This window comes from Molothrus ater, chromosome 3 (assembly GCF_012460135.2).
Source record: "Molothrus ater isolate BHLD 08-10-18 breed brown headed cowbird chromosome 3, BPBGC_Mater_1.1, whole genome shotgun sequence".
NCBI lineage: Eukaryota > Metazoa > Chordata > Aves > Passeriformes > Icteridae > Molothrus > Molothrus ater.
In genome coordinates, this window is record NC_050480.2 from 5,609,211 (window position 1) to 5,632,076 (window position 22,866).

A 22,866-nucleotide genomic window follows, 5' to 3' on the forward strand; every position below is an offset into this window, starting at 1 on the left:
CAAGAGCTGCATGCCCTGAAAGCCTCTCCCTTAATGGAGTGCTGAGAGATTATTGACACTGTGCCATGAAACAGCCTGATAACCAAATGTCTCATCAGCTCCAGATGTGCCCTTTAATTCCTGCTGCCTTGCTAAAACCTCATGGCAAACCTGCATGGACTCTGCTCACAGCAAAAATGAATCTCTTCCCTCTGCTAGAAGGCAATTTTTCCTGACCAGAGTTATGGATCCGGGCAATGAGGTGGAATAGAAAAGTGTGGAGGAGGCTCACGTCAGTTTAGATGGAAGGATTGGCACCTAAAGGGAACAGATGCATCTTTGCAAGAGCCAAAACCATCCCCTGGCTCCAGCCAGAGAGACCTGCTGCACCTCAATTGCTTCCTCTGGCATGCACAAAACTAAAGGGACTTCATTGACAGAAACAAAACAGAAATGGGCACAACTCAGAGCTGTAGCTCATCCCCACACAACCTTGGACCTTGTGATTAACTGGGCATGGAGGACATGAGCTGTGGACAGGACACACTTCAGAGCCTTTCAGGAATACCGGAGCAGTTTTTGTGGCCAGGCATTGCCTGGGCAGGAGTGTCAGAGCACCCCCGCTGCCTCCCTCCCTCCCTCCCATCCAGCAGGACGTGCCACACTGTCTCACTTGACCCTATGTCAAGCAATTTTACTTCTTCAATCCATTATTCATTTCATTCACTTGGATGTCTGGGAGATTTCTGTTTTTTCAAGCCCCACCTGAAGCCAAGAGGCGCTTAGAGGAAAGACCATCACTGCTTGTACAGAAATACAAATAGGCCAGAGGGGATCATTCTGATACTCTTGGCTGATCTCTTGCCACCTCCCAGCAAGGTCTGAGCAGTCTGCAGTAAATTAAGTCTAATCTTATACTCCTAAGAACACCTGACCCTAAAAGGACAGGTGTTTGACAAAGGGTCACCTCCTCTGGCGTGGATGTCCCAGGAATGGAAGGATGGAAGTCAATACCAGACAAAGAGGCTCTACATATTATTATTAAAAAAAAAAAAAAGAAAAAAGAAGCAGGCTTTAAAGGCCAATATTCAATACGCATCAAATTCATAGATTCAAGTTTTTTCCATTATTTTAAGAAGTTAATCCCAGCTCCTAGCCACCACTGAAGGGCTAGAAGAAGGCAAGAACACCAGGGACCAAGGCCAGACTTCCCTGAGCAAGATGTTCCAGAGCATCAGCACCCTCACAGTGAAGAATTTCTGCCTACTATCCAATTGAAAACATTCCTTTGTCAGTTTAAAGTCATTCCCCCTTGTCCTACAATTGCACGTGCCTGTAAAAAGTCCCTCTGCAGCTCTTCTGGAGCCCTTTAGGTGCTGGAAATTGTTCCAAGTTCGGCGCAATCGGCGTAGAGGCTGCGCAAACGGCGTAGAGCCTGCGCAGTCGGCGTGCGGCTGAGCATTTGGAATAGAGCCTTCGCAATCGGCGTGCAGCCTGCTCAATCGGCGTAGAGGCTGCGCAAACGGCGTAGAGTCTCCGCAAACGGCGTGCGCCTGCGCAAACGGCGCGCAGCCTGTGCAATCGGCGTGCGCCTGCGCAATCGGCGTGCAGCCTCCGCAAACGGCGTGCGGCTGAGCATTTGGCGTAGAGCCTTCGCAATGGCGTGCGGCAAAGCATTTGGCGTAGAGCTGGCGCAATCGGCGTGCGCCTGCGCAGTCGGCGTGCAGCCTGCGCAAACGGCGTAGAGCCTGCACAAACGGCGTGCGGCTGAGCATTTGGCGTAGAGCTTGCGCAATCGGCGTAGAGCCTGCGCAAACGGCGTGCGGCTGACCATTTGGCGTTGAGCCTACGCAATCGGCGTAGAGCCGGCGCAAACGGCGTGCGCCTGCGCAGTCAGCGTGCAACCTGTGCAATCGGCGTGCAGCCTGCGCAAACGGTGTGCGCCTGCCCAGTCGGCGTGCGGCTAAGCATTTGGCGTAGAGCGCCGGTAAAGAAACCCTAAAAACCGTAAAGAAACCCTAAAAACCCTTAAAGGAACGTAAATAATTTAAAAAATAAAATACATAAATGAAAAAATAAAAATAAATTTTGAAAAATAAAAATATAAAAACACCCGCCAGGACACGTGAGCCAGCCAGCAACCTCAGGTGTCCCTCCCTCCCCAGGGCCTGGGGGAAGGAGCAGCAAGGAGCCCACACAGCACGAGTGGGGCAGGGAGAGCAGGACAGCCAAAGCTCTCAGCGCTGATGGTGGCAGCTGGGCCAATTGTTCCTTTTTAGGACGTCTTATCTGCCTACTCTGCTGTGAAAAATGCATGTATTTTATGAGTGGCTTTTTGCAAAGATTAAAATGAATATTATATATGTTGTGTTAGAAAGTAATGCTGTATTAATTCTCTTAAGTACTGTGTTAAATATAGTTTTAGGTGATAAAAATTGTTAAAATAGAAACGATGCTATGTAGGATTCTTTTTTTAAAAAGAAAGGACTTGCAGCTAGATAGCAGCCACAGGACACCTCAATCTTTCAGAGAAGAAGAATTGATTGCCCTCTTATCAGAAGAAACCAACTTCTTCCTGCCTCGAAGGCGCTGTTAGGATTCAGAGGAAGAAGCTGACACTGACCAGACAGAATCCTGTGTTTGAATGGAATTTATGCATCATGGATGAAGTGTAGGAATATGCAACAGGCTGCTGCTTTTAAGGGTTAATCCTCTGTTAACGTGGGTCCTTTTTCGGGCTCCTGCTGCCCAGAAAAAGGTACCTGGAGTGTCCCTAACTCTTTGTCTCTATTGTCTCAGATTGTCCTAATTCAATTTGTCCAAATTATTATTACTCTAATTGTATTACTATTTTTATAACCATTTGATTACTATTAAACTTTTAAAAATTTGAAAAACAAGTGATTGCTGTTTTTAACATCTGCCCACGAAACACTGCAGCAATAGGCAAGCTGGCATCAACCCTGCTTGCTCTGGACCTGAATCCATCCCAGTAATTCCCTGAGTTGCCCCAGGAGGAGCTCCAAAGCCAAAGCTGACCTGTGCTGCCATCTCATTGCAGGGGTTCCATACTGCTGTCTCCTTATCACAAAAGTTCCAGACCTTCCTGCTGTTGTGCATGGGCAGCTCCTCAGAGCACTGCCTCTTTCTTCTCACAAAGCAGCCAACTGACTCCAGTGCCCTTCTCACCCAGCCACCCCAGCCACTCTTTTAGAGCATCTTCTTCTCACTGCTTACAGCCGTGGCCTGGTAATGTCAGGCCTGCTCCCAATCTTTGATCATTGGCCCAGCTGCAACTCCTTAGGGCTGAGATTACTTTCTACTCTATCTTTATTTTCTTCTATTCTATCCCCCTACATACCTACAGGCAGGGTTTTTTTCCTTCGTGAAAATTCAGAGAACAACAAGGCTGAGATTTTTCCTGTGGGCGGTCACTGAATCTTGGCCATGCCCAACCCGCCCTTCCCACCCTGCCCATGGACAGAGGAGCTGGCAGCACAAGGCTCCCCTCAGCCCATGGTGATCTTCAGCAACACTTTTGTGCTGACCATGCCCAAGGGCTGAGCCCTGCCTGGGGCTCACCTGTGGGAACCCAGGAAATTCCTCTGGCTGCCCCGGAGGGCTCCAGAACCTGCCCAGGGGGCTCAGAGACCTTGGCACAGAGCCCAAGACCCCTGTGCCTTTGATCTTGACCCATGGAAAAAATGACCAACCTTGTAGGAGGATTGACAAGCCATGAAAGTTTAAGTAGGATGATGGTGAATTTATCACGGGGTGAAAAATAGATTGTTGAAGTTTTTAGCATGGGGCTTCAGGAGGCAAGATGGAGGAATCTGGCCATGTCCAGCCTTTCTCCTTCTTCTTCTTGGCCTCCATCTTCTGCTGGGATGGTGGCACTTTTGGATTGGTTTAAGGTAGAAACTCACTCACTAGCAAGGAAAAATCCTTCCAAAGCATTTTTTTTCTCTTTTTACCCTCTGAATGTCCAACTTCTTTTGCTAAATTTCTACAGATTGGAGCTCAAATTACGGGGATCAAAGATTTTCCAAATGACCCCTTTTTCATTTCCCCAACGCTGGAAGAACGCAAGGAGGTCAGGAAGGAATAAAACCCAGTGCTCCGATCAAGCATCCAGCCTTGCCCCCATTCATGCCTCAAGACATTGAGATGTGCCCTCAACTGGCACCTGGCAGGAATAAACAAGTCAAACTGATGGAGCTGATTGGAAAAGGATGGGGAATGCAAAGGGAAGTGCTGAGGGAGAGACCATGTCCCACCGGTCTGATCCCTTTTTCTGCATTCACAAAATTATTTCTTCAAGTCTCATCTCTCCTGTCTATTCAAAGCAGCTTTGCACTCTGCATCAGATTTCCTCAGTGTTCAGTGAGCTGATATAATCAGCTTTTCCACTGAACTCAGCCTGCTGCTACAGCAGCCACAGCACTTCACACATTTGATAACAAAGAGTTGGCATGGCACACAGGACTTGCCCCAAAAGCTACAAAAAGATTTAAAAAATGTGGGCGGGGAGGGGAGTTGGAATAGTTAGTTCCTTTCTAATACAAGCATACCTGGATTTAAGCAGGGACACTGGGCTAATCATACTGGGGGCTGGTTTGTAAGCCTTGTCTCTAGCAATTCCCACCAGACTGCAAGCATTTTTCACTACAAAGGGGTAGATAAGATTTTAAAACACATCCATGAGCAAGTCTGAGCCAGAAGTCAAAGCACAAGACAAATACTCCCAAATCTGCCACCAGTGGGGAAAGGAAGCAGAAAAGCAGGTGAAAGAAATGCCCTTGCAGCTGAATTGCCTGCATTTATCCCATGGTCCAACCTTCCTGCACAAAAGCACCTCAATTCAAACACACAGCTTAAGATCAAGGAATAAAAGTGTTTTGAGAGCATTTAAAGCCTGATTCCTAATACTTTCAAGGAGAGGTCAATGCTAAATTCCTTAAAAACACAAATGCAGGTCTATTTGGGACTGCATCCTTCAAAACAGGAATGGAGGTTTAGAATTGCAGAACTGTTTCTATTGGAAAAGACCTTTAAGATCATCGAGTCCTTCCAATAACCTGAGACCCCTGACTCTGCCAAGGCCACCACTAAAGCATGACCCAGGACAGGATGCCATTGGCCTTCTTGGCCACCTGGGCACACCTGGCACCTTCAGCCACTGCCAACCAGCAACCCCAGGTCCTCTTCTGGAGGAGCCACTCTGTCCCCAGCCTGTGGCTGCTGTGGCCCAAGGGCAGGACAGGGCACTGTGTTGGACTCTGAGGAGTCAGTCACGAGTTTTTCATTATCATTCTTGTTAAGCCTTCTGTCTGTATCCTTCTCTATTCTTTAGTATGGTTTTAGTATAGCATGATGTAATGTAATGTATTGTAATGTATTGTAATGTAATGTATTGTAATGTAATGTAATATAATATAATAATAGATCAGCCTTCTGAGAACATGGAGTCAGATTCATCTCTTCCCTCATCCGAGGAACCTCACAAACACCACAAGGGTCTCTAGCCAGGAAAGGGAGGCATGGCAGGGGGGCCTTTCCTCTGTGCTCTGGCTGAGTTCAGGCAAAAGACCCAGCAAAATGAGGTTTGCAGCATTGATCCATTAGGACATCCACTTTCCTGAACAACCAGCTCACCCCAGAATCTTGGGACCTCTGTTCCATGACCCCATCTAACTGTGAGGCTGTCATTCCTGGGAATGCACAAGACCTTGGTCTTCTGCAGAGAAAAGTAAAATCACATCCCCAAAATTCAATCAGTATAAAAAGAAATTTGAGTCTTCTGCATGCCAGGCACAGGATGAACACTAAAAAGCACTGGGTTCTACTCTCCCAGCCCCATCATACCCAAAAGCCAAAGTAAGCTGTCAGCTCAGACACGAGGAGTCAAGGCAGATCCACAAAAGCTACAGAGAAACAGAAGCAAGAGTAAGAATGATCTGCCACAGCAGATTTTATTGCCACTGTTTGTAGGCTGGTAATTTTTGTACAGCCATGATCATTTCCACTGCAAAAGGTGGTTATGTCCCCAGATCCTTCTATCCTAGACAAAACAGGCCATGAAAAGCATGCTTCACCTCTAGAGTCAGCCAGAGGGCAATTCCCTGCCCAGAACTGTCTGTTTTCAAGGTGGAAAAGGATCATCTGTTCCTGAGTAATTGAAAAACAGAAACCTGTTGCTGAAATCAATTTCTGTGGCTTTAACTGGTCACAGAGGCAGCCCTTAAACATAATTGTGTTAGACCAGAAAACAGTCTCCACTTTTACCAGTAAATTATCAGTAAATAGATCAGAGCAGCCGTAGCATTGAGAGACAAAGTGAGGAGATGCTTTTCTGACCTTTCTGTGACTTGCCAGAGGGCTACAAGTGGCACAGGAACCTTTCCAAAAGCAGCTGCTGGAGACAGAAGGCTAACGGTGTTCATCCCCTCATTACACCTATTGTTTTATCCAAGGGGTGGGCAGAGGGTGAAACTCAGCCTTTCTCACTTCTTAAGGGACAAGACACCCTGCAGAGGATGTGTTTTGTGTCACTGGCAAATGATCCAAGGCACCTGGAAAGAAATTCCTTCTCACCTGCTTGTCTCTGGAACAGCTATACACTTTGTACACAATGCTGTCTCTCATGTTGCCCACACACACCCTGCTTTCACTCCTTTCTACCTGTGCAAGGTGTGCACAAAGCAAGGAACAGAACTATCCATATCAATTAATGGTAATTAGATATTCCCACTCCTTATTCTCTGTTTGCATCACACAGGAAAACGTGTAAAGCAGTGGGATCTCAGGATTTATAGGAGACATGCAGCTTATTGACATCCAAACATTCTTCTACTTTGCTCTTTTTTGCAGTGGCACTTTTCTGGCATTAACTCATTTCCTCTGAGCTACTGCTTAGAGAAAAGGAGCAAAGCAAAACAGCAATTTGGATCACAATTCATTCTGATCTCAAACTCCTTTGCCTTCCTTTGAAAGTTCAGAGAACTGAGAAAGTCCCAGGCCCTTGATAGGACAGGTCTGACACCTACAATGGAAAGCCAAACCATCACACCTATTTCCTTCACTGAAAATATGAATACAGAGATCAATGAAGACACTGGTTTTGGTAAAGGACAAGAAATGGGTTTAAAGCATGATTACAAGTAAACAAAATTCAATTAAAGGCTTAACATTAGACTGTACAAAACTTACTTCTAGACAGATGGAGCTTTCCCTTTATAGAATTGGAAAAATCATGGTCTGTGTCTCCCTCCACCTGGGGGGAAAAGCACCATGACCAGGTCTTGGCAAACTGAGTGGGGAAACAAAAGCATGCTGGCCCTTTGCAATAAATGGCAACAGGTAAAATTGACTTTGGATCTCTTTTAATGAAGATACAAAGGCAGTCTGACAAACAAACTGTACATCACTCATGAACACACAAAGGTTTAGAAAAATTCAACAAGTCTGCTTTTCTAAATGAAGCAATTGCCCCCAAGTTTGTCCCACGATCCCACTGATATCTGACCACTGATTGGTGAAGATCAGCTTGTCTTAAGAGCCTTGCAGGCCTGGGGTACTTCAGAAACTTCCTCCTTCCTGGCATTTCAGGCACTGAGGAAACCAGAGCCAATTCTGTGGGTTGAATCCCTCCCTGAGCCACAAGCCTGCTGCATGTGAAGTAGAAAGCACTGTCACCACACACCAGTGCTGCTGTTGATGAAAATGCAAAGCTCAGCTCAAACTTGCAGTGAAGAGGCAACTGCTGCAGCTAGCAGACACAGTGGGTAGAAAGAAGGAATGGGGACTTCTCTGGATGGAAACTTTAAACTCTGGAAGGAAAATGTAAAATTTCGATTTCGATTTAAAGCTTTCTATGAGTAGCCTACTCAGTAAATCACAGTACCCTGGTTTCCATAAGAGGTGCTCTTTCCAAGCCCTGCCCAGCTGTGTTTTTACCAGACTCAGGGTGCCACAGCATGGGCTGGGCACAGGCTCTCAGCTCCAAGAGCCAGCGCTGGGACACTGGCACAAGTTGCAGTTTTACCCAGAGACTGAGGCTGCCCAGCACAAGCTGTGTCCACTGCAGGACACCATGTGGGCAGCACAGCAGCAGCACCTGCTCTCTTGGAGTACCCCAAGCAGGCTTCTGAGCAGGTGGGCATCCCAAGCACCACAGCTCAGCTGTGGAAATGAGGTTTGTATGGAAAGGACCTCAAGGACCACCTACTTAAACCCCCTGCCATGGGCAGGGACAAATTCCACTAGATCAGGCTGCTCACAGCCCCATCCAAGCTGGCCTTCAACATTTTCAGGGATGGGGCATCCACAGCTTTCCATCTGCAGCACAGCTGTGCCAGCTGTGAATTCATTGTGCTTCTGCAGCTTCCTGGCCAGCCTGGACCCTCCCTGGCAGCCATGGTCCCTAAGCCCATGCAAGCTGAGACAAAAGGGGTGCAGGTGAGGGAGTGTACCCATCTCTCATTTTCCCTGAGCAGAGGAATTGGATGACAAATGTCCCAATGCACCAGAGCACATGGCTCCTCACACAGACAGTGTTTGCGAAAGTTCAGATGAATTAAACCAGGGGTCTGTGACCACTGGGACAACACACAGGGAAATTTCAGGTCAACAAGACAAGGAAATTCTATGTCCATAATATAAGAAATGCTTTCTTGATTAAAGGAAAAGTGTGTAATCTTGTTCAAAAGTAATTTTTCTTCCTCCACACTGTTATTTCAGACTGCATGGAGACAACTTGTTTAAACAAGTGAGAGCATTTTTTCTGTCAAAAACATTAACTCTTGTCTGCTTCCCACTTGAAAATTACTTAAGGAAGCAGGTTGGTTTTTGGTTTGTTTTTTTTTTTTTTTTTTTTTCCATTGCAATGGCAATAAAGTACTGTCTATCTCCTAAAATATTAACATCCTGTCAAACCTTCAAACCTTCTGATCTTCAACTTCCCAGAAAGTCCACAGGGTGTCTACTTACCTTATGTAAAATGCAATCAGTCAGAAGGATGGGATATTTAACAAAGCATGGTATTCCTTACTGTATTATTCAGTCCCTAGAGACCTTAAAAATATTTTTTTTAAAAAAAGGAAATGCAGCTGGTGTCCTCAGAGGAACTCTAGGATCTAAGACACCACACCTGTCTTTAAGAACATATCATACTTCAAGCAGCCTGCTTCCCCTTGTGCTACCAGAATCTCTGCTGGCCAAAAAACTCCTCACACCTTTCCCAGTCCGAGAGATCACCTACCCATTTCCCTCCTGCCCTCCCTGCCTCCAGTTAGGTGCACAAATTGTCCTTCTGGTACACAATTACCCTGGAAAAAGCAGTGTTGCTCCAATTAAATTCAGGAATAAGTAGCCCTACTAGCAAATTCTTCTGTACAGCCCAAATGTAAGGAGCACTTCAACTGGAATGTGGTCATGATAAAATGAATCCAGAAATAAAACACTGACTACATTAATTGCAATCTTGAAAGCATAGGAATGACAAAGGCTGTTTTTCCCTGCTATTCTGAGGTTGCTGGTCTGGAATGCTGCTTCACTTTCCAAAAGGCAAGAGGCACTTTTATTGAGGACTGTGCAGTTTGTGGGTACCCACATGGCACTCAACTCTTTGGTAAATCAGCATGGCAGCAGTGCACTGAGGAGATGTAGGAAGTCCAGTCATTGAGGGGCTTTGTGGCTCCTTTTTGCAGCTGCAAGTGCTGGTGCTGGGTTACCAAGGTGGGACATGAAGGGTCACAGGCTCACCATCTCTGGGAAGTCCCAGGACATGTGGTGGCAGCAACAAATCCATATGAGGAAAGGAGATATTAGAATAATGGGTAAAGTCAAGGAAGAATTATCAGAGTGGCCACGTCCTTCTCATGTCCCTAGTAAATAATGCACATGAAACACCTTCTAGAATTCAGAATTGCTGAAAAGGCACCACAGTTGCAGTGAAATACAGCTGCTTAGACTCAGATATCCAAGCTGAAGGGAAAACATTGAAAAAGTGTTTTCCCAGGCTTCTTTTAAAACAGCAAGAAGCATGGTGTAAAAAACATTTCCCTGTACAGTAACATTAAAAAGAGCATCTGTATCTTGCTTTAGCTCATGTTAAATTTCAGCACAGCTCATGGAAACCACCAGCAGCTGCTCTACAGCAGCCCTGAGCACAAGGAAAAGGAGTTCACTGACAGTGGAAAACTGCAGACTGCTCCTAGCCCTGTGCCATCCCAAAAAATGTTGTGGAGTGGAAAATCTTGTTCCCCTAGAAGGAAACAGTTTTTAAAAAAAAACCACCAAGAGAGAACTATGCTGTTTGCCTGGTTATTTGAGACCTTCCACGTTCCTGAAGGAGAGAAATTCCAGAGCCGCCTGTTACAAGGAATTCTTCTCCTTGTATTTCTGGTAAGCATCCAGTATCTCCTTGACAACACTTGGATCATCAAGTGTGGTGACATCTCCCATGTTGCTTGATTGCTCAGTGACTACTTTCCTCAGCAGCCTTCTCATGATCTTCCCTGATCGGGTTTTAGGGAGGCGCTTCACCACCTGCAAAGGAGGGAAGGATGCACCTTGAATGGAACTGGAGTCCTGCTGGAAACCACAAGGAAATCTGGCTGGACCATTGTAACCTGGCACACTATTTCATGGCCACAGCTCCTTTGAGGCTCCTGGGAAATACATCCTGGAGCACACAAGATTACATCCAAGGAAAGGAGTGTCACTAGCCATACATTTTATTCTTATTTTAAGTGGATTTTGTTCCCCATTTCCTTGTACAGACTGAGTGCTGCAGGATGCACAGCTCCTTTAGGAATCAGGTCCTGAACATGCTGTTGACTATTAAAATCTAATTACACATGAAAACTTAAGCACAAATGGTGACATAAATCTCAACACATTACCAGAACAGACAGAAATATATATGTGTGTATATATATAAAATTATATAATATATCTATAATAAATATATAATATATATAATTCAGCTTTACAGAGTAGGAATATAAAGCAACACAATTCTGCACATCAGCTGCAGGGTCTCCAGCTCAAGGGATATCTCCTGTCTGCTGATGTTCTCTCTGCCTGGTATCTGTCAGCCTACACATCTTCCTTCATAACCAGAACAATCTTAAATGCCTTGGCTATGCCTCCTGGGAAGGACTTAGCAGCAAATTCAAAGGCTTTAGCATAAATGTGAGCCTGATGAAGAGTTCTCAGACACTGAGCAGAGACACCAACAGGTCTCACATTTTGCTGCACAATCAGGCCAGTAGGCTACAAAATTCTATAGCATTAACTGACATGCAAGGAAAGAGTTAGAGGACTTTTCTGCAGGACTACCCCAAAACACAGGGAAATGGAGGCATTCCCTTGCACACCTGCAAGTTCTGGAAGCTTCTCCAATCCACTGAGGATATCCTGGGGTGTTCCAAGTTGAAGGAGCCACTCTTGGCTGCTCCTGTTGTATTCTGTTGCCTGTGCCTTGGTGTCCACCTTACATGCATGTGGCTAAAGCAGAGCCCCTCAAAGAAGTGTCTGGTCACTGCCTCCAAGAAGAGAGAAATGGATGCAGGCAGAGCTTGGGGGACAGCTAAGGGGCAGCTTTGTGAATTCTCCCCCTAACAAATAAAGGGAGCTGCTGAAAGGTAAGAAAGCTTGAGACAGAGCTTGGAGCTCATCAGTGCTTCCAGGGCCAGGCCTGCTGTGCAACAGACACAGTCAGTGCTCTGAGGTCTGGTGTTGATGCTAATTGACTGCAAGCTAGCTGGGCAGTGTCACTGCCTCTCAGTGCCTCTCTCACATGCAGACAGACCACTGCAGCTGCCCTCCCCCTCCCTGGATCCCTCCTGCCAGTTCTGTTTTCCTGCCAGAGCAGGACAGCAGCAGCACTGCAGGCAGGACAGTGAGGGCTGTGTGATGTGTCCATTTCCTGCTGCTGGTACCAGTTTCAGTCTCCCACTTACCAGGATGTGGTCAGGCACTGCATACTTTGCTATCTTGGAAGCCACTATGGTTTTGAGCTCTTCTTTGATATGGTCTACACAAGCTGTCTGTTCCTTTAGCACTATGAAAGCAAAGGCACCTGGAAGACAAGTGAGCAGAAGCCACAAACATCATATTAGATACTGTCTGGAAAGACCAAGGATGCTCATTTGAATGCCAAAGAAGGTTTCAAATCATTCCTATGCACAATCTAGGGACCGACAAGAAAACTATTGACTTGCTTTTTTACAAAAGCAAGTCAAACTACAGCCCTCAAATGATGGCCCAGCCTTTTCTTGGCATCTGTGACTGATGTCAGTGACAATGACAAGTCAGCATAAATGACCAAAGTGTTATTGGGATCAAAGGTTGGCCAATGTAAATCAGCCATTCCCATTCTGTTCAGAGGACATTTCTAAGCACAATCCTATTAAAGCAAGTTCTACCATATACACAAACACTATGGATGAAAACAGTTTAGGGAGTAACAGCCAGGTTAGGAACATGTAGCTATTTTCCTGGCTGTCTTTGTCTCTTGGGGCTGCAGTGCCAGTCAGCCTAAGGATAACTGCCCTCCCATTCCCTCAGCAACTCCTAACATGCAGGGTTAGAATTTAAGGGAAGTGTATGCAGATGTCATGACAGGACACTACTTTTCACATACCTTCTCCTTTGATCTTATGTGGGTACCCAACCACAGCTGTCTCAGGGACCTCAGGGTGATCAGCCTTCACAAAAAGTCAAGCAAAAATACACAAATCAGAACTGCTGAAAGCCCTGCAGGAAAGTTGGATGCCAATGTCCTGCTGCAGGGTCAGCTGGTGGCCATGGCCACAGCCACATCTCAGGGAGTAACTCTGTACTGGCCCTGCTTTTATAAACAAAAAATAACTACCCACTGCTAAGCCCACTGCACACCAAGCTGAATTTGCAACAGCTGGAAACCCTCTTTCTCTTTCTTTGTGCATGACTGTGGTCCCAGATGGCAACTGGCCACTGCCAAACCACAAGCAAAACCAGTCTTGCAGTTCTCAGTGCTACAGAGAGCTGTGGCCAGCAGAGGTAAAAAGTGAAGCTGCCAACATCACAGCCCACACTGGACTTGTGTTTATAAGTGCCCAAAGCACACCAGAAAGTGGAAAGAATCAGATTTCTTCATTCCCTAACCCAAAATGCATTTTTGTTACTATGCTACACATCAGTGATTATTTCTGTTGTACTGCAGAGTTTAATTTAACATTCTTCTGCAGTAAGAAGTGCACAAACAAGAAACCATGTATCTGCATCCCACACCCAAGAATGGATTATGTTATCTTAAATTAGATTAAAATATGAAAGTAAACATCAGAGAGCAATCTACACACAAATATATTTTCTTTTACATATGCATACACATACATAGATTGTGAGAGGAACTGGATCCTATAGCTATGGTCAGAAACTTGCACAGACAAAAGAATTACACACAGAGGATAAAGTAGGATCCTGTGTTCCATGTGAAAACAGCTCAGTTCATCAGATGTTACATTTAAGTGTCATTTACAAGCAAGGCACATAATATAGAAATAAATATACAGGTCAAGCTTTAAATATAAACCCTCTGAGGACTTTTTGTTTTCAATTCCCAGAGATAATATTATTTTCTCTCAAAATGGCAGGCTAGTTTTGCAGCTGACATAAATCAATGTTGCTTTGTGTTTAACATTGCCTAATTCTCAGGCATACTCAGCCAGTTCAGATAAGCAGGAACCACAGGTTTAGGGAGGAGAGGTCAGGTATTGTCACAGACATATTTTATGAAAAATCCTTTCATTAGGATCTTTTCTCCTGAGGAGCTGAGAGGCCTCAGAAACGAAATGTAAACAATAATTATCTGCTGCTGTGGAATGCAACAGGTGCATCTCAGATTGGTCTCATGTGGTTGCTTTTAATGAATGGCCAATCACAGTCCAGCTGTCTCGGACTCTCTGGTCAGTCACAAGATTTCATTATCATTCCTTCCTTTCCTTTGCTAGCCTTCTGATGAAATCTTTTCTTCTATTCTTTTAGTATAGTTTTAGTATATCATTTTTTTAAATATAATATATATAATAAAATAATAAATCAGCCTTCTGAAACACGGAGTCAAGATTCTCATCTCTTCCCTTGTCCTGGGACCCCTGTGAACACCACCACAAGGTATTAGCACAGGGGAAGGAAGGAAGAAATAGGAGAGATATTTATGAAGTATCCACCAGCATCCAAAATATAACTGCATCACTGAGAGGAAACACAGCTCTGACAGCTCAGTTGCAGGCACTGCCCACAGTGTGGCTCCCCTCACTTGCTCATTTGCTGTCTCCTCAATAAGGGAGCTGTTTCCTCTTGCTGTTTCATTGTGCATCAAGCTGTGCCTACGCAGGGGCAGGGATTTGAAAGCTGCTTTGAAAGGGTCACCCTACCCCACAGAATATACCCAGCCAAGGGACCCCCACCTGCTTGGAACTTCTTACCATTGCATCTTCAATTTCTGCCGTCCCCAGCCTGTGTCCACTGATGTTAATGACATCATCCATGCGCCCTGTGATCTGGTAATAGCCCTCGTGGCTCCTGTAAGCACCATCCCCTGTGAAGTAGTAGCCTGCAGAAAGACACAGGGCAGGTCAGCAGCAGCAAGTGTGCCAGTGTGCTGGAATCCAGCACATCCCTCTGGCTGCCCTGGAGGGCTCGAGCCCCTGCCCAGGGGGCTCAGAGACCTTGGCACAGAGCCCCAGACCCCTGTGCCTTTGATTTTGACCCATGGAAAAAAATACCAACCTTATATGAGGAATTACAAGCCACGAAAGTTTAAGTAGAATGATAGTTAGTTTGTCACAGGGTGAAAAGTAGAATTTTGGGGATTTTAGAATGGGGGCTTGGGGTCCCAAGATGGAGGAATTTGGGTGTGCCTTGTCCTTTTTTCTCCTTCTTCCTAGCCTCCATCTTCTGGGTGATGTTGGCACTTTTGGATTGGTTTAGAGTAGGAACTCACTGTCTAACATAGGTGATAGGTATTGGGAAATTATTGTAAATAATGTACACGTAGTTTTTAGTATAAAAGATTACATCGCCTCTGAGGCGGTCAGTGTGCCTCAACCCAACCTGCCAGACACCTTGGTGAGTCAGAGAAAGAATATTATAGATAACAGCAAATAAACACCCTTGAGAACCAGAACAGAAGAATCCTGACTCCTCCTTCAGCTGCTGGGCTGGGAAAAGAGACTCTGACACATCTCGGGGCCAGCCAGGAGCACAGAGACCCCCGAGACCAGTGCTGGGCTCTGGTGCGGGAAAGACCACACTGTAGGATGGCCATAGGGCAGCTCACAGACCTTCCCAAGCTCACAGCTGTGGGACCTTCCCCCCACCATTTCCCACTCCCCTCTGCCATCCATGCCCTCCTCTGCTCCACCTGGGCTGTGCTGGCTCCTAAGAAGCACCTGAATAGCACCAAGATGGTGAAGCTCAGGTGTGGTGGTGTTTGCAGGGGTCCCAGGACAAGGGAAGAGATGAGAATCTTGACTCCATGTTTCAGAAGGCTGATTTACTATTTTATGATATATATTATATTAAAAGAAAATGACATATTAAAACTATACTAAAATAATAGAAGCAAAGATTTCATCAGAAGGCTGGCAAGGAAAGAAGTGGAATGATAACAAAAGCTCGTGACTCTCAGAGAGTCTGAGACAGCTGGACTGTGATTGGCCATTAATTAGAAACAACCAAATGGACTCATCAAAGATGCACCTGTTGCATTCCACAGCAGCAGATAATTATTGTTTACATTTCGTTTCTGAGGCTTCTCAGCTTCTCAGGAGAAAAAATCCTAGCAAAAAGATTTTTCAGAAACATGTCAGTGACACTCAGGTCTCTGCCAAGATGGACAAATCACTGCAGGCAATCAGCAGCAACCAGTGGCTGATGTTCCTGTAGTAAAACCAAGCCCAGCCACACAACCCAGCCATGCTCAGCTGGATTTACAGAACCAAGAGGGGCTCTCTGATCTCTCTAGGCTTTGCCTGCCTACATCTGCACAGCAGCTGTGTGCTCACACCTCTTGGTGCACACAGTACTAAGGCAAAACCACTTCAAATGCCATTTGCCATCATGCCACAGGCTACTGGTCAAGCTCAGAACTGCTGCTGGCAGCACACAGTGGAAAACTCCAGCTGTTCAGCTGAAAGGGAGCAGCTCTATTACATTTTGTACGTGGGAACACTGCCAGTTTTTTTTAATCACTTACACTAGGGTGGATGAAAAGCCATTTTCCCTCCCAGCTAACAAAGATCCAGGTCCCAGATAACAGTCACTCTCTAGCATGTGAATGTGGGATAAACACTGCTAATCAGATCAGCTAAAAACTCCAAACCAGCCCATGATAAGCATGGAGGGTCTAAACCATTTGATGGAAACTGGAAAAGGCCCAAGGTTTCCTGGAAACTGCAATGTCACTGAGGAACATCCTGTAACACAGATTGTGTTGGCTCTTCACCAAGCCCATGTTTAGATCTGAATTGTTCCAGTGGCACATCTGAGAAGCAGCAGGCAGCTACTGCTGTGAAATCTGAAGGTGGTTCTTGCCAGGACCCATTACTGCCCTATTCATGGACTTTCAGTCATGTTTTCTGCCCTTCCAGATCAATTAAACAACTATCAACTAAATACTAACAAGACATAAATGCAAATGTAGAGAGTAATAAGAAACTGTGGGGTCATTCAATTTCTTGTAGCAGTTTCCCATTCTTATTATCCAGCCCATTTTGTATTTCGTGCAATTTTCAGGATTGCCTGCCTAATTCTTGCCACCCTGTAGCTTTCAAATCCCTTTCAGTTTCTTCTCCTGAGTGAAGGCAGTTGTCTTGTCCAATGTCCTATCAAAAACGTTTCTCTGCCACTTCTAGTTACTTACCAGAAAACTTGACCAGATTTTAAAAAGGAAGGTTAAGATTCAGTGATGCATGAGGTATTTCCCATCCAATATGCCTTTTTCCCAAGTGAGATACAAAGCTCCAGAGAAAAGGTACTTGGACTTTACAGCTTGGGCATTAAAGTTTTCTAGAAAATACATCCATTTTGACAGCTAGAATGGTCAACACTACCTAAAACCATCAGGGCCTGCTTGCAACCTGTGACACACACCCCAAGCCACCATGGTACAGAAATATTCAGTATTCATGCTGAATATTCAATATTCAATAATTTCATGCTGAAAATATTCAGTGTGCTTCTTAGTGCAGTGAAACTGCCTTCCCTTGGCACTTTCCTTACCTGGGTAGGCTTTGAAATAGGCATCAATGAAGCGCTGGTGATCTCCATGGATTGTTCTGGCCATGCCAGGCCATGGCTGGGCAATGCAGAGTGCACCAGACACATCATTGCCCTCTACAACCTCTCCCTGCAGGTTCAAGCACAGCAAGGATGAACAGGTGAACAAAAGAGCAATAATAAAGAGCTTCTGTGTCATTGATCCAGCAAGAGTCACTCTGTTGCTCACTGCAGACTGCCAGGGGAGGGTCACAAGTGGAGAAAATAAATGCAAACAACTCTTGTAGACCCTTGCAATGCCCTGTTGAGAAATCTGTATGGACAACTGAGATATGCTCTCTCTCTATATAAATATAAATCAATCATCTATTCCACCACTTTTAAGGAGAAACAATCATCCTTCTGGATCCTGTTCCTTTGCCATCCAAAAGGTGATTAAAGCAGAAACACACACCAGCTTCTCATTCGGGCACCCAGCACAGCTCCAACTCACATTCTCATCCATGAGCACAGGCACAATCCCAAAGAAAGGTCTCATAGCCATAGCTGGAATGATCTCAGCTTCCTCCTCTGAGGGCCGTGGGGCAATGCAGATGCCACCAGTTTCTAGAAGAAAAATGAAAAACAAAATATATGTAGTCCATCCACTGCTGGGTGAAAGCAAATTCCAGCTCTTCTTAGGTCAAGAAGAAAACAGTGAAGCCACCTTGCAAGAAAGCCACTGGGAATGATTTCTGCAGGATCAAGCAGCACAGACATCTGAAAGCAGCACAGGCCTGGCACGGGCAGCACTCAGCAGCCCCACTTCCTACCCAGAAGTGATTTTACAGGGAAAGCATCAGCATGTCAGGGGATTTATCTCCTTCTAGTGTTTCCACAGCTGTCTAAGGTTAGCAGGAAAAACACTTCAGGAGTCTGAATTACTATTATTACAGAGCATGAGATTAACCCACCCCTTACAGGCAGGTTGAGCTTATTTTCTAGTCAAAATTGAACCTTTTAATCATCCTTTTTTATTCCTGCTGGGATGAACATTAAATCAGACTCCAGCCTTAATTAGGTCTTTTCTATTCTAAATCTAATTCAGAAACACAAGAGAGAAACAAAAACAAAGGAGAGTAAGGCTTTTAAAAATACAGCTCTATAAATAAAGGTAACTTCTGCCACATGGAGAGTGCATTCCTCTACCAGCTTTGCTGAGCTTGTGAAAATTGAAACCAGGGGTTGGAATGGCTGATTTTGACCCTGAATTTGCATCCAGCTCTGAAGAAGGGTCTCTGATGTCCTTAAGCTTTAGATCTCTAGCAAATGTTTTCACATGTAGCTCACACATAGAAGTATTTCCCATTTTATCGATGGGCATGCATTCACTTCATGTTTCTGTAACTTTTGAAAAGAGGAGCTTGAATTGTTCCAGGAAGAAGCTGGAACCCCAGACACCCGCTGACCTCTGTTTGCACAGACAAAACCTGCATCAGAACAGGGACCCTGACTGAGCTGAGGGCTGCTCTTGCTAAGCCACTCCTCATCCTCCAGGCAGCACTGAGAGCTGTGCTTCAGCATGGTGTTTGCCACATCCCCAGCCACACAGCAGGCAGCAAAGCCTCACTCCTGAAGGAGCTGCATGGTAGCAAGGGTGCCTTAAAAATTATTTGCATGGTGAAGACCTGTTATAAATTGGTTTAGAAGTACCAGTTTTAACCCCTGACAGATGACATCAAGCAAAACTCCTAGGCTCTACCCTGCCCTTATGAAGCCTTTCTATTCAGAGGCAGAGCTGGCAGGGAAAAGCTGTGTTTCCACATTGCCCACGCTGTCAGCAGGGTACAAACCCACCCAGACTTTGGGCAAGGACAGCAGGGTCTGAGCAGGGGATGGGTGCTTTGAACAGGGCTCCCCTCTCACATGGAGAGATCCTGGCTGGCAGCAGAGTGGAGCTCTCTGCCACCACACACAGATTGCAGTGACTGCTCTGGGGAAATCTGTTCCAGAAGCACCAACCCAGTCTAAACCAATGTGAGACAATGCCAACAACAAAAGCTTCCATGGGGTATCCAGAGATGTCTTTCAAAACCGGCTTCTCTTCTGTCGGGACCCAGAACATTCCTCTGGCTGCCCTGGGTGATTTGAGACCCTGCCAGGGGGCTCAGAGACCTTGGCATGGAGTCAAAGACACCTGTGCCTTCGATTTTAGCCCTTGGAAACAATTACCAACTTTGTGTGAAGATTTACAAGCCACAAGAGTTTGAGTAGATTGATAGTTGATTTGTCACAGGGTGAAAAAGTAGAATTTGGGGTTTTTAGAATGGGGGTTCAAGGGGCAAGATGGAGGAATCTGGGTGTGTCCTGTCCTTCTTCTTCTTGCCCTCCATCTTCTGCTGTGATGGTGGCACTTCTGGATTGGTTTAGAGTAGAGACAGAGTGCCTAACATAGGTGATAGGTATTGAAAAATTATTGTAAATAGTATAAAAACCTAACACCACCCCAAGGGCGGTCAGTGTGCCACAACCCGACCTGCCAGACAGACCTCAGTGGTTCAGAGAAAGAATGTATTAGGTAAGAAAAAATAAACAACCTTGAAAAGCAAAACCAATGAATTTTGACTTCTTCTTCTTCAGTCACAGGGCTGGGAAAGAAAAGACTTTCTAAAACCTCGGGGGTCATCTCAACCACAGAAACCTGAGCCTCTTCATGGCTGCTTTTTTTTTGGTGAAATCAGTGACAAAAGTGAAAATACCTAGTGATTCTTCTGCATCATGAAGAACTACACCTAAAACTCAAACACAGCTTTACTGTCAATCACAACCAGGTATCTTAACAGCAAGATCCATAGGAATTTTTCATCTGCACTCACCACACTATTAAAATTGCTTCTCATGATTGCTCTCTCACTCATTTGCCTCATCCAAAGACTTTAAAGTGGATCCTTAAATCACCATTTGCTGATGCCTGCCAGGCTTTATTAGCTGGCAACAGGTTGCTGCTTTGGAGAGCAGTGTCCCGTGGAGGACACTGCACACAGCAGCACAATTAACCAGCTATTCTGAAACTGTATAGGAAAGGTGACACTGCAGGACCACAGCCAGCATCCATCACATTGCTCCTGTGATCTCTTCCCACGCTCCTTTTATGTTTAAATGGCATATATAATCTTTCCAGGATTAAACTGGCTTCCTCTTTATTAAAGCATCAACTGTAGAAAAAGATTGATTCCACTTTCTAATAAAATCAATGTCATGAATATTTATCATTAATTATGCTTCCAGGAGCTGGTAACTGTTTACCTACAAAACTGTGCCTGGTTCAAGGCAACACCAAGTACTGTGCACTAACAGACTGTTAACAGGGGTTAAAAAATTAGCAGTGTTTTTTAACCCCTCACCTGACAAAATCCCAGAAGAGATACAGTTTAATACAAGATAGAACACTGTACTTTGGAGGAAATAGATAACACAGCATGAACACTGCATGCACCTGTTAAACAAACCAAAAAGTGTTAGGGCAAAACTGAATTCTTCTCAATTACATCAGTGTGCAGTAACCAACTGCTTCTCCATGGTGTTTTCTTTCAGAGCAGTGAGGAAGAAAGCATATGATGAGGAAAGACCTAGCCAGTCATCTTTCCTTCTGCTCAGCATGTAGGAACTCAAAAGATTTAAGAAATCAGTAGGTGAAGTAGATAGCAGTTAACTTTGCTGCTCTGAATTCTGAGGTGGTTTTATTTCAATTCTGAAAATTAAAAAAAAAAAAAAAGAGCCTGCAAGTCTGGTCTGGATTAAATGGAACTTGGTTGTGTGCCAGAAGAAAATTTATCACACTGAGATAGAGAGCCTGCTAGCAGGAATAAGGACAAAATCAGGAGCAGCTTGACTGGAAAGGGAATGAATATGCTGCTCAATGGTAGTTTAAGACTATTTTTCAGCAGAGGCAGAATGCCAGCAGCTGTGCTCCTGTCTCCATGGCAAACTGGATCTCATGACTTGAGAAGGACATATTGCAAGACACCTCTAGCAACTCCTGAGTGCTGGTGCCCAGAAAAGAGAGGACTGGGTGCTGAGGAAGGAGCCAGGAAGGAGCTGCAGGGCTCCTTCAAGCAGAGGACCCCACCAGGCAGTGCAACCCCACTCTGGGTACAGCACGTGGCCAGGGGGGCCAGGAGGAAGAGGCCAGCTCTGCTCCAGCTGGCCTGGAGACAGCACTCACTGTGTCCAGCAGCTTGTACACAGCAAAAAAACCTCAACTGCTGCACACAGCTGGGCCAAGCATGTTGCCAATACACAAGTGCATCCTTTCTGAGGCATCAGAGCTCCAGGGCCAACGCAGCTACAGAACATCAATTCAGTAATGGGAGAAGGTGCTCTTCAGCAGCCCTGCTGGGTGATGGCCACTGTCCTCCAGCCACCTTGCTGGTGGGCAGCCAGCAAGTCTCCACTCACTCCTTTCCAATCTGCACCAGGCCCTTTGACTACACAGCTGAGTTTTCCATCCTGCCCTGATTATTCCCAGAAAGGAGAACAAAGCACACCTAAGTATAGATTGTGGCCATGCGGTGCTTTCAGTGCTTTTGCATGAAAACACCATAACAAGGTTAGGACAGTTAATCAACTGAATATGAGTTTTGCAATTCAAGCTGACTATTGGCAGCTTTGCCCAGAAATTCAATCTCTGCCTCATTTTTCTAGCAGCAATTGGCATTTTCCAGCACTCAAAATATCAAAGAACATTTAGAGGAAAACAAAAAAACCAACATTGCTATTGCTTTTACATGTTGTAAAACACATTCTGCACATAACATTGCTGTTACGCGCAGAAACTCCCCAGTGACTCTCAAAAGCTTATCCAAATGCCAGGAGGGGTTTTTTGACAGACTTGTTGGACCAAATTGATATGTGTTAATCCCTCTCTCCCCACCAGCAGCCTGTCACTGGTCAGGGTTCCCTGTGCCCCCCAAAGTTGCCTCTTACCTGTCTGCCACCACGTGTCCACGAGGGTACAGCGCCCTTCTCCCACCACCTGGTAGAACCACTGCCAAGCTTCCTTGTTGATGGGCTCTCCCACTAGAGCAAAACAAGAAAGAAAACAACCTGAGACCCAGGAGACTGCAGGCAGTTCATTCTCCCTCTTGGTGCACCACAAGCTGAACACAAGATCTCCAAGCAGAACGCTCACCACACTTTTCCTGGGAGCACAAAGGACTGCGATGCACTCATGTAACTGAGGACTGACTTTTTCCAGAAGGACCAAAAGGCAAGAAATTAATATCACTGAAAGTAACTAATCAATGCAGGTCATGTAATTAGAACCTCCAGAATAGAAAATCATGCAGAAAAATGCTGCTTGGGTCACCTATGCCAGTAAAATTCAAAGGGATGCCCTTTAACATTAGATAAATCTTTTTAGCCAAGAATGTGACCCTGCAGAATAATCTAGGAAACAGGCAATCATCCAAAAGTTCAATGGATCCAAAATGTGATTTTGTTGCTTCTTCTGCTGAGAAAATATTTGAAAAGCCAGACACAGAGCCTGCTTCATCATCTTTTTTCTAACCACATTCCATGTGATCAGCTGAGCTCCTCTGGCATCTTCATTTCACCAGCTAGAACCCTTTGTCTTTT

The 22,866-nt window shown here is 45.3% G+C and overlaps 1 protein-coding gene across 1 annotated transcript in view; it reads right to left on the reverse strand.

Annotated features, from left to right (window-relative positions):
* Window positions 1–7,344: 7,344 nt before the first annotated feature.
* Window positions 7,345–22,866, reverse strand: part of ACSS1 (acyl-CoA synthetase short chain family member 1) — a 33,353-nt gene continuing 17,831 nt past the window's right edge. Inside the window, exons 8-14 of the mRNA XM_036381300.1 lie at window positions 22,216–22,308; window positions 17,744–17,856; window positions 17,254–17,380; window positions 14,457–14,584; window positions 12,629–12,692; window positions 11,946–12,064; window positions 7,345–10,527 (exon numbers count right to left, since the gene is read on the reverse strand). Of these exons, the coding sequence (XP_036237193.1) occupies window positions 10,354–10,527; window positions 11,946–12,064; window positions 12,629–12,692; window positions 14,457–14,584; window positions 17,254–17,380; window positions 17,744–17,856; window positions 22,216–22,308 (818 nt within the window). The 3' untranslated portion in view covers window positions 7,345–10,353. The remainder of the gene's footprint in view (window positions 10,528–11,945; window positions 12,065–12,628; window positions 12,693–14,456; window positions 14,585–17,253; window positions 17,381–17,743; window positions 17,857–22,215; window positions 22,309–22,866) is intronic.